The following is a 16,025-nucleotide window of genomic DNA, read 5'->3' as shown; positions in this document are numbered from 1 at the left end:
GTTCCGACCAAGACTACGCGTGTGTGTAGTCGTCCGACCAACCGTTCCGACCAAGGGATTCGTCCCGTCTGACCTCCGACCGTCCCTGCTCGTGCAGGCATCTGACCGTGATTCCGCGTGGTATCATTTCCGACCCTAGACTCTGACCTCGAGACTATGATATCCGAGGAAGCCCTGCCCTCTGATCAGCCTCGCCGTTCTGCCCGGCTTGCTGGCCAAGCCACTGAATCCGAAATAGCAGCCATGGCTGCCCCGAGCCCCCAAGACGCTCTCATCCGCGAGATGAGGGGACAGATTGCGGCCTTAACGGCCCGTCTAAATGAACGCTCTCCGTCTGTTGAATCAAATCGACAGCACCGGGAGCCCTCGACTGCTTTTGCCGGCCCAAATGGCCCGGCCTTCCGACCAACAGGCAAAGCTGCCTGGCCTGTTTTTGCCCCTTCCCAGAGGGCAAGAACCCCGAGTACAGCGACGCCGCCAAATCGCGCATCAAGGTCTCCGCGACGTTCTCAGGGAAGAAGGACGAGTTCCATTCCTTCATCCTGAGCATAAAGAACAAATTTGACGAAGACGTACGAACCTTCCGGACTGAGAACAGCCGGATGGTCTGTCTGTATAACCTGCTCGAGGGAAAAGCCCGCCGAGCACTTGAAACCCGCTTCTCCTCTGACACTCGACCCTTCTCTGGAGTGGCAGAGATGATCCAAGCCCTTGAGTCCGCCTATGGCAATCCGAATGAGCTTTCAGGCTCTTGACCGCCTGCAACGCCTCCAGTTTACCGTGAATGGGAAGACCGACATTGTGGACTTTCTTGCGGAATTTGACTACTTAACTGCGACCGGTCGTGTGCCCGAGGACCAGATGAAGCATACCTTGTGGCAGCACATCCCGGCCAACCTAGATAACAGCCTCTTGACCAAGACCCGTGACGAGTCCGTGACCTACGAGGTTTTCTGTGGGTTCATTAAGGACGCTGTCCACTGCCAGAAGAGGAGTATGAGGCAGACACAGGACTCCCGCTCTTCCGACCGATCTCGCCGCGCGCCGACTAAGACTGCTCCGACTACCGCCAAGACTCCGAACAAGACCGGCTCGACCCTATCACCTCGCGTGATGCTGGCAGAGCCTTGACCGACGATGAGAAAAGGGCCCATTGGGATAATGGCACCTGCTTTATTTGTGGAAAAACAGGGCACCTCTCTCGCGAGTGTCCCGACCGCACCCATGCTGTCTCCCGTGTCGCCTCCGTCCCTGTCCCTGCCAACGACTCTGATCAAGATTCGGGAAACGAATAGGACCATCACAAGTCTCCTTGATGGTCCCTAAGGTGTCACAGATAGCGAGTAGGTCTAGCAAGTCATTCACTCAGCCAAGTCAAGTCCAAGTGGATGGTGTGAGCCTACCTGCCCGCTCCCTCTGTGATACCGGAGCCGAAACCCGTTTGCTGGTTAGCCCAACCTTCGCCCAGTCCGCCGCCCAAAGACTCGGAGCCCAGATTAAGGAGCTCCCGAGTCGGATTCCCCAAGACTTCCGTGGAAAGCCAGCCGGCTATATCCAGAAACAGCTGGTCGCCACTTTCGTCATCGATGGCCGTTCGTTCGCAAACGAGACATTTGATATAGCTGAGTGTGGCCATGATATCTTTATCGGTCTTTTCTGGATGCGGGAGAAGCGCCTCCTGCTTGACTGCGCCGCCCGACAGATCATCTGGCCAGATGATCTTCCTGCCCTCGCCAAGTTCTCCCCGACGATCCAGCTCTCTCGTCAAGCCCCGCTCGGGTCGGATCGCCCCTAAGATCCAGGCCGACGCTGAGAGGCGGAACCGCCTGCTCGAGAAAGAGGAGAAACGCTACCGGATCCTCCACAAGAACTGGCGCCGCTCTGATCAAGCTCCTCCGGCCTCTGTCCCGACCCGTTACCGACTCCGTCTCCGTCGTTTCAGTCCAAGTCTCCGTCTGCCAAGAAGTCTGTCCGTTTTCAGCTCACGACCGCCCCTGCTACCGACTTCGTCTCCGTCGCCTCGGTCCAAGCCTCCGAAGATCAAGCCCTGATTAACGCTCTGGTCTGCCAAGTAGAGTCTCACGAGAGATTCGAACAGTGGAACGAACTCGAACCGTTGATGCCCGGGATCCAGTCCAGCTCGAGCCAAGCTCCGGCCTTGACCAGACCGTCCCTAGTGCTCGAACCATTGCTAAAGTCTCCCGGATCAGAAGACCTACCAGGGACAAAGCATTCCGTTCCTCAGGAGAAGACCCTGAGCATGTTGCTTGTGTCCGTAGTCGTCTACCGCCCCAGCTCACCCATCTAGAGGATTCTTCTCGAAGAAAGAGGCCCACACCCTACCTTCGAGCCGACCCGGTCACGATGTAGTCCTAGAGCTTGAGAAGCCTCTTTCGCCGACAGGACCCCATCGTACCGCACGCCCGTTAAGTATCTGCCTCTAGAGAAAGAGACTGTCGATCACCTCCGGAGATAGACTTCATCGAGCCCGATCCGAGTCCGCACGCCGCATCCGTCCTCTTCGCTCCGAAACCGAACACGACCGCCCGCCGCTTCTGCATCGACTACCGTTGGATGAACGATCATCTTAAAAGTCGCATCACGCCCGCTCCGTCCCTCGAAGGTACTGCTTTCGGTTGCCGTGAAGCTCAACGCTTTACGAAGATCGATGTGATCCAGGCCTTCCACCGTCTCCGCATGGACCCTGACTCGAGTATTTGACCGCCTTTCGCACCCGTTTCGGAACTTTCCGCTGGAAAGTCCTCCCGTTCGGTCTGAAGGTAGGTCCCGCCTGGTTCCAGCAGTTTATCAACGCGCAGCTTCACGATCTCCTCGACCGGTGCGCCAGCGCCTACGCAGATGACGTCCTGATCTACTCGGATAAAGAAGAAGACCACTGGAAAGACTGTCAAGAAGTGATCTGGCGACTCCATCAGGCCAACCTCCAGGGAGACATCAAGAAGTCTAGATTTAACGTGACCAAGGTTGACTACCTCGGCGTTCTGCTTGAAGCCGGTGTGGGCCTTAGTGTCGACCCTCGGAAAGTTCGATCGATACAAGACTGGAAGTTTGAAGACCTCCGAGACCGCACCGCGATCCGATCATTCGTTGGCCTATGCAACTTCATCCGTGTTTTCTGCTACCACGCCTCGGGAGTGGCAGAACCCTTGAACCGGTTGCTTAAGAAGGATGTTGCCTTTGTGATGGGCCCGGAGCAACGCGAAGCATTTGATCAACTCAAGCGCCTGGCTATCGAAGCCCCGGTCCTCGCCTTCTTTAGACCAGAACTGCCGACCCGACTGGAGACCGATGCCTCCCGGAATGCCACAGCTGGTGTTCTATGGCAGGAACAGCCTGATCAGACCTGGAAGCCCGTTGGATTCTTCTCTAGGACCATGACCCCGGCCGAGCGAGCCTACCCAATCCAAGATCGAGCTCCTCGCCGTCGTACAGAGTCTAGAGCACTTCTACCCAGAGCTCTTAGGCCAGAAGTTCGATGTGATCACCGACCACGAAGCCTTAGTCCATTTCTCTACGAAGCGCCTGCTCTCGGTACGACAGATCAGATGGTCCGACTTTCTCGCCCAGTTCGACATCCGTTTCCTCTACCGCCCCGGTCGACTGAACGTAGTCGCCGATGCCCTCTCAGGAAGACAGCCGAGCTTCCTACCGTAAAGGCCGGGAAGCCGAGGAACGCACGGTGACCCTGATCCCTCCGGAAAGGCTAGGCTTCGCGACCGACTCTCTAGACCCTACGGCCGCCGGCCACCTGCCCCTCAGAACTTTAGTCCCGAACCTAAGCCTACTAGACCATTAGTTCTGAGGGCCACGGGTGCCCTACAGACCCCAGAAGACCAAGGGATACAGCAGACGCCCGATCAAGACCGCCCAGAACTAGACCCGAACTCGGTCCCGAAGGGAGCCGAACTCGTTTCGTTGATCCGCCAAGAGAACCTCCTCCAAGACCTCGGCACCCATGGAACACACCTGATCGTACCAGCCCAGACCTCAGACAAGCAGACGTTTCTTCAGACCGCGCTCATTCGCGAAGCCCACGAGCCCCAGATCTTCGCTCACGCCGGACAGAACAAGGTGATCAAGCTGCTCCAACGAGACTTCTACTGGCCAAGGATGAAGGAGGATATCCGTCGTTATATTCGGAACTGCCACGACTGCCGCCGCAACAAAACCCCTCGAGACAAGACCCCTGGACTGCTCCATCCACTGCCCGTGCCGACTTCTGTTTGGGAGCACGTCGAATGTGACGGGAAGGATATGCCGAAAGACCGTTACGGATATGACTATGTTTGGACCTTCGTCTGCAAGCTAAGCCGGATTATCGCCACGCTCCCAGGAAAGAAAACGATACGGCAGAAGTCTTAGCTAGCCGCTACTTCCGCTACCTCTATCGTTTCTTCGGTATGCCCTCGTATGGATTTCTGACAACGCTGGACAGTTTATTTCTGCCTTCCTCGCGGAGATTAACCGGCTCACGGGAACGAAGCATCGTCATGGAAGCTCCTACACCCTCAGACCCAAGGGGTGTAGAAGTCACAAATCAATACCTGGATCAAAAGCTACGATTCTACGTGACGAAGCATCAAGACAACTGGAGTTCCCTGCTGCCCGCCCTCGACTTCGCCCATAACTCGTCTTGGCACTCTTCCATCGACATGGCCCCGTTAAAAGTAGCCCTAGGCCGAGATATCCGGAACCCCCTGTCACTGCCACCGACTGACAAGACCGCTGCCACCGGACCCGCCGCCAGAGCTAGGGAACTTGTGCAGACCGCCCAGGAAACCCAGGAAGACGCCAGGAATGCTGCCACCGCCGCTCAAGAACGTCAGAAGGAACAGGCTAATAGGAAACGACGACCAACCGACTTTGCCATCGGTGACCGAGTTTTCTCAGCAGGAAAGGCTTCGCCACGAACGCTCCGACTACTCGGCTAGATAACCAATGGTCAGGTCCGTTCGTAATCCTGGAAGAACGCGGTCATAGCTACGTACTGCAGCTGCCCGAGTCGTACAAAATGAAGAACCTATTCCACGCCGACCGTCTTCGAAAAGCAGCCGATAACCCCTTGCCCCAGCAGATCCAGACACCTCCGCCACCCGAGGAGATCAACGGAGAACCCGAGTGGGAGGTTGATCAAGTCCAGCAGTCTCGAGTAACCGGTAAGAGTCGACGACTGGAATACCAGGTCTTATGGAAGGGATGTGACCCTGATGAGACCTGGTACCCGGCTAGGAATTTCCGTAACGCACCAATAGCATTGAAGGTATTCCACGATGAACATCCGGACGCAGCAGGCCCACCCGTCAACCTGCAATACTGGATCGAATGTGCTGCAGCGGAGGAGGGCTGCGAGGAACGAGACGATGATGACACAGCAGAGAAAGCCGTGAAACCAAGAACCCGCCGCCACGACTGACTACCTTGATACGCATATCAAGGCCTTAGACGGGGGGTAGTGTCACGACCCTGCGCGCCAGCGTAGAGACACCACTAGCAGCGTTGACTTGATCACTCAACGCTGGGGGGTGTGTCGCATATCAAGCCTGCCTAGGATGATTATTCATGAAGTGGCGATGTTACTCGCAACGCCGCTGTTGCCTGCTAGGCAACCACTACTGCGTAATCACGCGACGGACCTTTCATTTGCGTATAAAGAGCTGCACAACTCCGTGCGTTCGTTCGTTCACTTCTTGTTCTTTAGATAATTCTCATCAATTGCCTGATGCCATCTCTGACCCGTGTGGAGCCAAATGTCTGTCTCAGCAAGCTGAGAGCGCGGGCGGAAGGATAAGGGCAGGCACAATTGAGTCCAAACGATGATGCATGTTTTCTATCTATCTGTGCGACATTGAAGGGGTACCGGTATACTTGTGATTTTGGGCTGAGTGGCGATGTTGCCACCCAGGCAGCATAGATGACGACGTCACCTAGAAGGTTCGAATCCATCACTAATATGGCATTACGAACTGCTTGCTGCCTGTTAGGCAGCACAGTGAATGAGCGTTCCGATCTTGACAAACTACGCCGCACGCGTATGCTAGAAAGTGCAAGAGAGCAACAACCAACCTCAGACAAGCGCAGCAGCGGGACGCTTCGATCCAATGTTCAACATATCCAGCTACATGCGACCGTGGGAGAGCCCCGGCACTCTATCGTCACGAACGACTCGCCGCAGCATGCTCACGGCCGAGTTGACTGACTCTCTCAGATTGGAACTCGTGCTGGAAAGGCCGCAGGGGGCATTTACAGGCGAAAACGTATTGAACCACCGGCACACATCGCATGAATCGGTCAATATGAGGCAGTTCCCCGACAAGTCTTGCATGAAAGCAACTGAGGGTGTTGATGCTAGCTTGTGGAATCAATGATTCATAGGGGAGGCATCGAGGGACCGCTACCATTCTATGGGCTGGTAAAGATATTCAAATTCAACACTCTTCCACGGCCGGTCGCTTGCTCCTCCGAAATTTGTGAGCACGCTGCCTCTTGTACCTTTGCCTAGGAGCTTGACATCTTTGCTCAGGTGATCGAAGCCATGCATCCTTCCTTCCGGGATTTCATCATGGTTCCTCCTCTCGTGCTGTCTGGTGCATCGTGACGAGCCTGGAGGAGAACGCTGGGAGAACTTCAAGGTGATTTGAACAGGCCTGCGAAGGGGAAGGCCGAACCCCAGTTCAATTCGTTCGTCTTGTCCGTTATCGATGGAACCGTTGGCCTCTACTCGATGGTAAGTGTCGGATACGGCGACCTGAAATAAAAGTCCAAGAGGACGATTCTCCTTCCCGTCGCTGCAAGAGGAAGAGTCATGAAGATCGCTGGGTGCGAGCACCGGATGTGCATCTGCTGCAGGTGACTCCGCAATCTCGCCTTGCGCCTGTTCATCGCAACGGCCTGCGCCGTTGTATTGAGTTTCGATGTCACAAACCTCCCATGTTGGTGAGGCAGGACGTAGAAGCCTATCGAGGGCACGGAGATGACCAGTTTGTCCACCGCCCGGTTCCACCGGTTCACCATGCTATGCGTCCGCCGGATCTCGAGCACCCCGTCCGCCGTCAGCGCCGTCCTCTCCACCAGCCTCCACGGCGCCTTGAACCGGCAAAGGTCCCCTTCCGCGCCCCCGCGCCGAGCGAGTATTTTACGCAGGTCGCGCTATGCGTGTGGATCTGCGTCGCGCCGGCGCAGATTGCCCCTTAGCCAGAGGAGCCCGTGGATGTGGAGAGCGCCTCGCTCGTTCGTCTCAACCGCGCCGTAGTACGCGCCGACGTGGCCGAACACCGACTCCTCCCCGACGTTGACGTAGTGCTCGAAGAAGAGCGTCATCTCCCGGTGGAAGAAGACGGCCGAGCTCATCGGGTCCGATATGGCCAGCCGCGTCCGCTTATACGCGGTCCCTAGGTCTCGTAGGAAGGCCTCGGCCTCGTCCGGGTCGCGGCTGCGGTGTGCCGCTAGCCGCAACTTTACCAGGTTTGTAATGTCGTTCGGGTTCAGCGTGAACCAGATGGCCGGCACCCCGTGCCTTATGATGAGGGAGAGTATCTTCTTCCGCATACTAAGCCGGCTCTCCCATGCTTGGAGCTTCATGTTCCGCGTCGACATAAGGCCCTCCGCGACCCGCTCCGCCTGCGTGCCCTGGTTCCCGACGCTGGGCCCGCGCTCTCCCAGTGGCGTCCTCGTCGGCGAGCCTCGGCCCGCCTAAGCCAAAGGAACAGGGTCGGAAAGGCCTTTGCGAAGAAGGAGGCGTCCGCCGAGTCGGCGAAATCCTCGCCGCGCCGCACCTGTATGTACGGCTCGACGTCGCCGCCATCGCCCTCCGCCCCTCGGGCCGCAGTCCCTACCCCGTCCTCGGGCCGGCGCGCGCTCCTCGGGCCCGACGGCACCGCGGGCGAAGCGAATCTTCTCAGCATCGGCCACCTCTGGCGCCCCGTCCAACGGGAACATGCCGGAAGACGTCACCTCGTTGATTACGTCCCCGTCCTCTTCGGGCCTAGCGCCGTCCCCGTCGTCGTCCTCGCACGTGAGCCCGACGTCCCGGCTCCCCTCGGTGGGGTCCCGCCCCTGCCTCAGCATCGCGAGGACCTCCTCGATCTCGACCGCACCTCGTCGTCCATGGCCCGCTCCGACGGCGGCACCACCTGCGCCGTCCGCGTCCTCTCCCGCGCCGACGGCTCGCTTCGCTCTAGCCGCTCGCACACCACTGGCGGCACCGTGCGGCGGCGCCCCAGCTGGCCATCTCCGCCGCGTCGATCTCGACCTCGCCGTAGAGCGGATTGTTCTCCTTGAGCCAGGCTAGCGCATCTCCACCGCCGACCGCCTTACCGACAGCAGGCCCGATAGGTCGCGCGGCCCGGGCCTCTCGGCACCCTGCCACGAGACGTGGATCTCGTCCATGACCCGGAGCAGCGGGTGCGGCAGCACCTAGCGGCTGGGCCCTGCACGTCGTTTGGGAACACGGTAATGTGGCCCTTGACGTGCCTCGGGTACCTCACGCTCTGCCTCTGACCGCCCGGGATGCTGTACTTCGTCACGAAGCCGTAGCACGAGTTGAGTGAGATGAGCTTCTCCTCGAGCGGCGTGAGGTCCTTCAGCTCGTCGGGGTACGCGTGCTCGCAGCCGAGCCGCCCGTGGAGGTACATGGCCGGCGACGCCCCCTCGCGCCCGGCCCATCGCGCGCACTCTACGCAGACCGGCACCGGCCTGCCCTCCGGGAAGCAGCTTCCGCATCCGAACCGGGACCGCCCGCCCCCCGCAACACTGCTCCGCGACCACCCCTCCCACGCCATCTCCCTCAGCTCCCCCTTGGCCCGCTTCCGGTAGCATAGCGTGCAGGTCGCGATCGGCAGCGTGCCTGCGTCGTGGAACGCCCGGTAGAACCTCCGCACCGTCCTCACCTGCCTCTCGCGCGGCACCGGCGCGCACCACGTCTGTTCGTTGGCCAGCCTCTCGCCCGCCTCGAACTCCTCGTCGAGGTGCCGTAGCGCGCTGGCTAGGTCCTCGGCCTGCAGCTCCCTTCGTCTTGGCATCTTTTCACCCACCCTGGCGCGTTTCCGCCCGGCCTGCCCACTACTAAGATGGCGTTTCCTCTTCTGCTCTTCTCTCGCCTGGCGTCTTATCGCCGCTCTACCTGCGTCCGGTTAGCTATCACCGTCACACGCCTTCACCTCGCTCAACGACCGTACCTGCCGGTGCGCTATCTCTGCCGCTAACAAGCGGCCCGGCTGCGGGGGGAGTTGTGGCGGGGGCCTCGCCCCTGGTAGCCGGCCGGGACTGGATGGCTCGCGGCACGTGCTGGCTTCCGGCCGAGACTACGGCCGGGCTAGTCCCGCTCGACGGCGGCGAAGGCCCGGCGGCCCTCCATGTCGGCTGGGGCCGAATGTCCCGTGGAGCGTCCGAACTTCTCGTCTGCGGCGGCGAGGGCAGAGGCCGGATTTCTCTCGGTGCGCACTGGTTTTTCCCTGAGGCCGAGACGGCGCTGGACCCGCCCAGCGGCAGCCAGTGCCCCGCCGCCCTCGGTGTCGACGGCAGCCAAGTTGCCGCCGCACTCGGTGTCGGCTGAGGCTGGATATCCCGCGGCGCGACTCGGCCTGCGCTGATCCTCCATTTCCCTAGTCCTGGCGGTCTTCCCCGCCCTCGCCTCGGAGGCGCCCCCCTTGACGCCTCTTCTTGCTCTCTCCGAGAGGCGCCGCGACCGAGTGCCGGCGCTGCTGTGATCGGCCGGATCTCTGGTCCTGTGTACGGCGCTGCTCGGGCTTCTGGCGCCGGGCTTGCCCTGTCACCCGCTCCGGACTGGACCCTCCCGTTAGCTGGCTTCATCGCGACACCGGTCTACCGAGGCCCCGCGGACCTCTTGTCTTCCTCGCTTGCGCTGCCCTCTTCGGCCCCGCCTACTTGCGGTGCTACTGGGCTCCCGGCGTAAATCCTCGTAAGTGTAATAACGGCGTATAAGTCCTTGCCTCGGCCATTCATCCTGCACTTGTCTTGCTGACTGGCACCCCTCCTGTGCGTACAGGATCCTCTAGGAAAGTCTATATATCTTACTCGTAGCTCTCTAGTACGTCTACAGGCGTGCCGCTGCTCTTTACATTATACCGGCGCCGCCTTTCTATCGAGCCCGCCCGCTATTGCCCGCCGCTAAAGGCGGCGGGCTATACGGCCTCGGCCGGTCCTTACATGTAGGTCGCCAAGACAGCTTCCTCTTGCCTGTGCTTTGCATGGTACACTTTTCCGTCTTGTCATCTAGGTCTTGTCGGTCAAAGCCTCAGTACGCACCCAGACGCTCGCCTGCTGAATTTTGAACCCATGTCTTACACGTGTTGCGAATAAGCCTGCCTCCTTCTCCTCGAACATAGCTTCGCGCGTCCTGCTTGTCTTAAAACCCTCTACGTCTTACTAGACCGCCTTTCGAAGTTTCCTCTTCTCCTCTTGTCGCATTGTTCTGTATACGCATCTTATAGACCTCCTTTATTTAGGCTCCTTATCTTAGCCTACCGCTAACGCTACGTTGCTTCTTCGTTTAGGATCCTTCGACTTCTCTTATACACCACAGCCATTAGCCCTTCCCTACTACACTAAACTCTTAAGACGGCATATTGGTAGGGAGCACTCCTGCCCCTATTCCTCGCCGCTTCTAGCTTCGCTCCGTCAACGTTGCTCTTCCACTACACGGCCTCGCCATGTCTTCGTCTCCGTCGGCGGACCGCTCTGCCCCGCACCTCCGCAAGCCCCTTGTCACTAGCAAGGGCGCGGGCGGCGACATGTCCATGATGTTTTTCGCCCAGCCTGACTGCCCCGCGAGGTTCGCCCATCAGGACGAGCACCGCATTAGGGGCCTTAACGCCGAGGCCATCGCCCGCGTCCTCCTGCCGGTGCCCTCGTGGCTGCTAGAGTCAGAGTACGCACCCCTCCGGGCCGAGGGCGACGCTCTAGGGCCCTCTCTCTTCTTTAGCCTAAACCTCTCCATCTACGGCCAGCCGGTCGTCGATACCGACTGGTCCGAGCAGTGGTTCTTTATGAGCGGCCGCGTTCACCCCTACGCCCTCTCCTGGGAGGTGGAGCGCCGCGACGGGCTCGAGGCCGGCCCGGACGATACTATTCTCTACACCGTGCCCGCCCTTATCGTCCGCGACCGAGGTTACCAGCCGTGGGCCCCCCTCCCCTTTTCATTTTAATGCGCCTCCTCACCCACCGCCCCGCTGACTTTGCCCCCTAGCGTCCTGCCGCGCTTCTTGGCCTCTGGCAGCCAGTTCCCGTCTACGCCTCCCGTCGTCTCTTTCCATGGCGTAGTAGCCGGGCCTGGCCTCGACCTCCTACGTCCAGACTTCCTGCCCGGTCTCGGGCCCGACCAGCTCCGCTGCTGCGGCTTCGTCCGGCTCACGACCTACATCGCCCCTGGCCTGCCGGACAGGATTCCCTTTAAGGGCTACCACCCCTTCGAGGTCTTTGTTATCTTCCCATCTACGTTAACCCTTGGGCCGTGCTATGCAAGAAAATCGCTGAAAAGCCTAACTCTTCCTTCATACCCGGCGTCCCCTTTACCTGCACCGGAAAGGTCGTCGGCATTCTCGACCACCGCGTTATGCTCTGTCCCCCGGGCTCAGAGCGCGATTACGTTTTTATCGTCGTCCCGGACAGCTGGACCTTTGTCGATAGACCCTCGGCCGCCGCCGCCGCCTCGGCCTCCCCCCTCACTACGCCCTTTAGGCCTCAGACCCAATCCGCCTCCTCTACCTTCGATTCCATCCGCGCCGCCTTTTACTCCGTTGCTGCGCCGGCCTCGGCCGCATCGGTCCCCCCTTCCTCGGCGTCGGCCCCGATCGCCCTCGACCCCGTCACGCCGCCTCCTAAGCGCTCCCACCCGGCCCTTGCCGATACGCCCATGAAGAGGGCGCGCTTGCTGCAGCTGCAGCATTCGCCGCCTTCCTCGTCATCGAACACCGTCGGCTCCGCCGCCCCCTCCTCCTCTCCCCCGTCAGCTGCTTCTTCGTCTCGACCAGACGGCGCCCCGCCCGCTCCCGCTCCGACGGCCAGCCCGGGTTGCCCTCTCGACTCTATCATAGCGAGCACCTCCGACCCGCCCGCTCGCCCTCTCCGCTATCGCATGCAGAAATAAGTTGCCTGCTATAAACCCGTCGCTCTCTTACGCCTCCTGCCTGTACTAAAATGAACCGTTTCCCTTTCGGGATGCTATTCCTAACGCAACTTGTCGCTGCAAAATTACTATTAATCTACACATTACAATGTTTGTCCCTTTGTTAAAGGGACAGCTTTAGCTAACGAACCCGTTTCTTACAAAGTGCCCGCCTCTAGACGTTCTCCGTTATCTCGTTTATGTCCTGAGCGTTGCGCCTCGTCCCTTCTCTTTCCCTTCCCTCCCTTTCCCTCCTCTCTCCTTGCCAGCTTGCCGCCGCACCTCTCGGCTGCGTTTAGCAGCGACGAGGGGGCTGTAGTTGCGCCTCGGCAAATGGCGTCTTTGTTGCGGAAGCCGACTCTGCTTCTCGCCTATCGGTCATTGCTCTACATGGAGGATACGGTTTTCTACTGTAAAATCTTATATGCCGTTCCTTAGTTGTGCAAGCCATAGGGACGAGGGTCGCGGCGATGCTACTACTGTTAGACTCTCCGTTCAGACGGGTGGAGAGGCGGTCTTGCAGGCCGTCGTCGACCTCGGTTGGCGTTCTGTCTCTTGAAGTCGGCGGTAGTTTCTACAAAGGCCGTTGCGGCGGTTAGCGGCCGTATGAGGCTGGCCGTAAGCCCGCCTCTGCGGCGTTGCTTGCTTCCTCTCCCTAGCTCCCTAGCTTTCCTTTGGCTTGCATCCCTTCTTGTGCGCCTTCCAGTCCTCCTTTTGGTGTTGCCTGCTGCAGTACGCGACCGCCAGGCATCGGCTGCACCTCCTCGCTCCCGCCGTCTCTCCGCACACCCGGCAGACCTTCCCCTCTGTGCTCTGCCGATCCTGCCCTTGCATTTGCTGTGCGCCCATGTTTCCGCCCGCCTGCCCCGTCTCTGCCATCGTGTCCTGCATTTCCTGCCTCGCCCTGATTTCGCATCCTTCTTTGCCGCAGAACGACGACACGACCACGAGCACAAACGGCCTCTGCGTGTAGGTACGATATCGGGCTCTGTAGAATGTCCTTTGCGAGTCCGCCGCAGCTCTCGCAGCGCGCCCCTGATGCCTTCCGACACGCTGCCTCGTGCTCCCGTAGGATCGGCCTTATCCACTGTAGGAACCGTGCGCTGGCTTCGTCGTTCGGCCTCGCCTGGCCTACCTGCGTCACGAGCGTCTTCGGGATGCTATGCTTGTACTTGAGCTCCGTGGCTGAATTCGCACCAGAACTCCACGGAAATGTTGCAAGTGGCCATGCTGTAGTTGTTTTCCTAACTGCTCGATCGGTAGCTAGGGTAGACCCTTCTTGTCTCCTGTTTGTGCCTTGGCGCCTCTCTTATACTCCTTCCTCTCTCTTACCCCGCAACCGTTATCATCGCGTTACTTGCCTTCTTGCTTTTTCTGCCTCTTCCCCGCTGCGGGATGGTGCCCGAATGGCCGATTTCTTTGCCTACCTTCTTGCATGCTTTAGTTCCTAGCGCTACCGCCTGCTTGCGTTCTTTTCTCTCGCCCTCTGTCTTCGTCTTGTTTGTCTCTCCAATCTTCAGTCTTCGTTCCTCAAGGCTCTTTGCGCAACCCATGAGGGGTTGCCTTACCCGTCGTACCCGTCGTAATTCAGCCGAAGGCTGACTATGCCTTGAGGAACGAAAGGCTTCTTCTTACCCTGCGAGACCACTCTTTTGCCTTGAGGAACGAAAGGCTTCTTCTTACCCTGCGAGACCACTCTGCCTTGAGGAACGAAAGGCTTTCTTCTTACCCTGCGAGACCACTCTTTGCCTTGAGGAACGAAAGGATTTCTATGCCGCGCTTTTTTGCCCCCCGAATCCGCGCCTCTGATTCGCTAGCTTTCTCGGCTTCCCGTTGGCTAGAAAAATTGCCTCTTTCGTCTTGAACGATTGCTTTTCGGTTGGCCTACAAGTTTGCCCCTGTTTTTTTCCCCCTCTTTTGTGTCCTTTTTCATCCCGCTTTCCTGTTGGCCATATATGAAAGTCGTCGCCTCCCCCCCCCCCCTTTTTGCCCTCGTCTTAGTCACCCTCTTTTTTCTCGTCTTAAGTTGTTAGCTTCCAAGACAGTCTTCCCTAAATTTCCGTTCCATCCTCTACGACCTCGCTTAGGGTCATCGTTTCCTTCCACACTTTCCGTGTCTGTTGAGCCTCTCGGGGCTCGCACGCCTTCTTGTGAACCTTCCAGTCCGCCTTTTGATGTTCCGTGCCGCAGTATGCCACTGCGTGACATCTACTGCACCGCTTCACTCCCACGGTCGTCCCGCATATTTTGCACAGCCTGACCTCCATGCACCTATTGCGTCCTAGAAACTTATCTCGCCTTTCCTCCTCCTGCCGCATTTCCCCCATTACTAGTTGCATTTCCTGTCTCATTTCTACCTCGCACTGCCCTCTTCCACGTAACGATGTGACCCAAACCACAATGCGAGCCTCGTCTGCCTGCAGCATCGATATCGGACTCTGTAAGATGTCTGTCGCAAACCGCCCGCAGCATTCGCAGAAAGCACCCGACGCACTGCGACATGCTGATTCGTGCTCCTTCATAAGAGGCATCATGCCCGTGTAAATCGCTCGTTGTATTCAGCATCTCCGCCGGCCCCGTTTGCCTCCGTCACAAGGCTCCGAGGAATGCTATGCTTGTGGATGAGTTGCCTGGCGCCAAATTGGCATATGAACTCGACTCGGAAAGTAGACATCGCCATAATCTGTGTTCTAGATGTTTAGATACTCTGTAGTTTTTTTTATGATTAACTGACGCATATGATGCGAAGTACACTAGAACAGCAAGTAGGCCACTCAAGGCCGAATTCTCTACGCCTTATTTTATCCCCTCTTCCTCCATCACTTCTCATCTTCTCCTTGCTTTTTATTCACGTATTGCTGCATGACATGACTGACAGCTTGGCGCCCGATCTTCTTCGCCCCCAATCACCCGTCGCGCGATGCAAGCTACTGCGGGAAAGATTTTTTCCGTGCCAGTGATGCCGCAACCACCACAAAACCTTGAAACATCAAACAGACAGATAAATCCCCCTTTTGCCTTGAGGAACGAAAGGACTTTATGCCCCACCCCCGGTTTTGCCCCTCGAAATCCCCGCTTCTGATTCGCTCGGTCGATTGGCTACGGTCATTTCGCCTTCGGTTGGGCCTTTCGCCTTCTGTTTGTCATGTCCTGGGGCATCTGATTCGCTTGTCCGTGCCCTGAGACTTCTGATTGCCCAGAATAATAAACCGCTTTCGCTTCTGGCCCGTTGAAAACCCCTTCCCATTCGCTTGTGCCGCCTGCTCCACCGGTCGCCCCGACCCAATTTTCCCATTAGTAATGAAGTCCTTGCAAGGGTCGGGGTGGGGCATAGCTAAGTTATTGGTGTCGCGCCCTCTTGGGTTAAGTTACCTACTGCTCACCGTCTCTGTCCCCCGCGCTCTCACCGAGCCTGTTGCACATCGCTTCCCGAACAGTTCTATCGCTCAGTTCCTCCAGCCTCGCTTGTGCGGCGGTCATCTCCCGGGGACCCGGTTTCCACTAGGTCTCTCTCGCACTTTCGACACGAGCATGATGCCGTCCAGCGTCGGGCACCGTGACAGCTGCACGTATAGGCTGTACGGGTCGCACTGCGACGGGACGGCGCGTCCGCCGACGTTTGTCGTCCTCGTCCCCCGCAGCTCGAGCGCCACGCGCTCCAGCGTCCCCCCCTGCACCTTGTAATCCGTGCACGCGAAAGCGGCGGCGCACGGCAGGCCCTTTCGGCTGACGTCGTTCTGCTGCCACGGTCGCTTCCGTTGACACTGGATCCTGACGCTCATGGGCGTCAGCAGGATCGTGCCGGGCGGCATCCCGACGAAGTGGAAGTCCTTGGTCGTCTTCGACCCCAGTATTATCGCCGCCGGCGGCCCGAAGTGGATCG

General features: G+C 58.7%; 5 protein-coding genes across 5 annotated transcripts; 3 read left to right on the top strand and 2 right to left on the bottom strand.

Annotated features, from left to right (window-relative positions):
• Positions 1-2,574: 2,574 nt before the first annotated feature.
• HRG_07389 (reverse transcriptase (RNA-dependent DNA polymerase) domain-containing protein) lies at positions 2,575-4,383 on the top strand (the record flags this gene model as incomplete). Its single annotated transcript, XM_044865860.1, has 4 exons — positions 2,575-2,695; positions 2,761-3,374; positions 3,454-3,671; positions 3,729-4,383. 4 exons carry the CDS (start codon positions 2,575-2,577, stop codon positions 4,381-4,383), a joined length of 1,608 nt encoding a protein of 535 aa, XP_044718824.1.
• Positions 4,384-5,032: 649 nt separating this feature from the next.
• Positions 5,033-5,434, top strand: HRG_07388 (uncharacterized protein; the record flags this gene model as incomplete). The annotated part of the gene is made up of 1 exon (XM_044865859.1): positions 5,033-5,434. One exon carries the CDS (start codon positions 5,033-5,035, stop codon positions 5,432-5,434), a length of 402 nt encoding a protein of 133 aa, XP_044718823.1.
• A 1,733-nt stretch (positions 5,435-7,167) lies between these two features.
• Positions 7,168-9,038, bottom strand: HRG_07387 (VrtJ; the record flags this gene model as incomplete). The annotated part of the gene is made up of 5 exons (XM_044865858.1): positions 7,168-7,700; positions 7,854-8,150; positions 8,209-8,293; positions 8,335-8,433; positions 8,505-9,038. 5 exons carry the CDS (start codon positions 9,036-9,038, stop codon positions 7,168-7,170), a joined length of 1,548 nt encoding a protein of 515 aa, XP_044718822.1.
• A 293-nt stretch (positions 9,039-9,331) lies between these two features.
• On the bottom strand, positions 9,332-9,616 carry HRG_07386 (uncharacterized protein; the record flags this gene model as incomplete). Its single annotated transcript, XM_044865857.1, has 1 exon — positions 9,332-9,616. The coding sequence occupies one exon, from the start codon at positions 9,614-9,616 to the stop codon at positions 9,332-9,334; it is 285 nt and encodes a 94-aa protein (XP_044718821.1).
• Positions 9,617-10,688: 1,072 nt separating this feature from the next.
• Positions 10,689-12,124, top strand: HRG_07385 (uncharacterized protein; the record flags this gene model as incomplete). The annotated part of the gene is made up of 3 exons (XM_044865856.1): positions 10,689-11,155; positions 11,225-11,450; positions 11,516-12,124. 3 exons carry the CDS (start codon positions 10,689-10,691, stop codon positions 12,122-12,124), a joined length of 1,302 nt encoding a protein of 433 aa, XP_044718820.1.
• Positions 12,125-16,025: the final 3,901 nt, after the last annotated feature.

This window comes from Hirsutella rhossiliensis (assembly GCF_020360975.1).
Source record: "Hirsutella rhossiliensis strain HR02 chromosome Unknown scaffold00008, whole genome shotgun sequence".
NCBI lineage: Eukaryota > Fungi > Ascomycota > Sordariomycetes > Hypocreales > Ophiocordycipitaceae > Hirsutella > Hirsutella rhossiliensis.
Note: the sequence above shows the minus strand (reverse complement) of the source record. Positions and strands in the feature narration are given on the sequence as shown.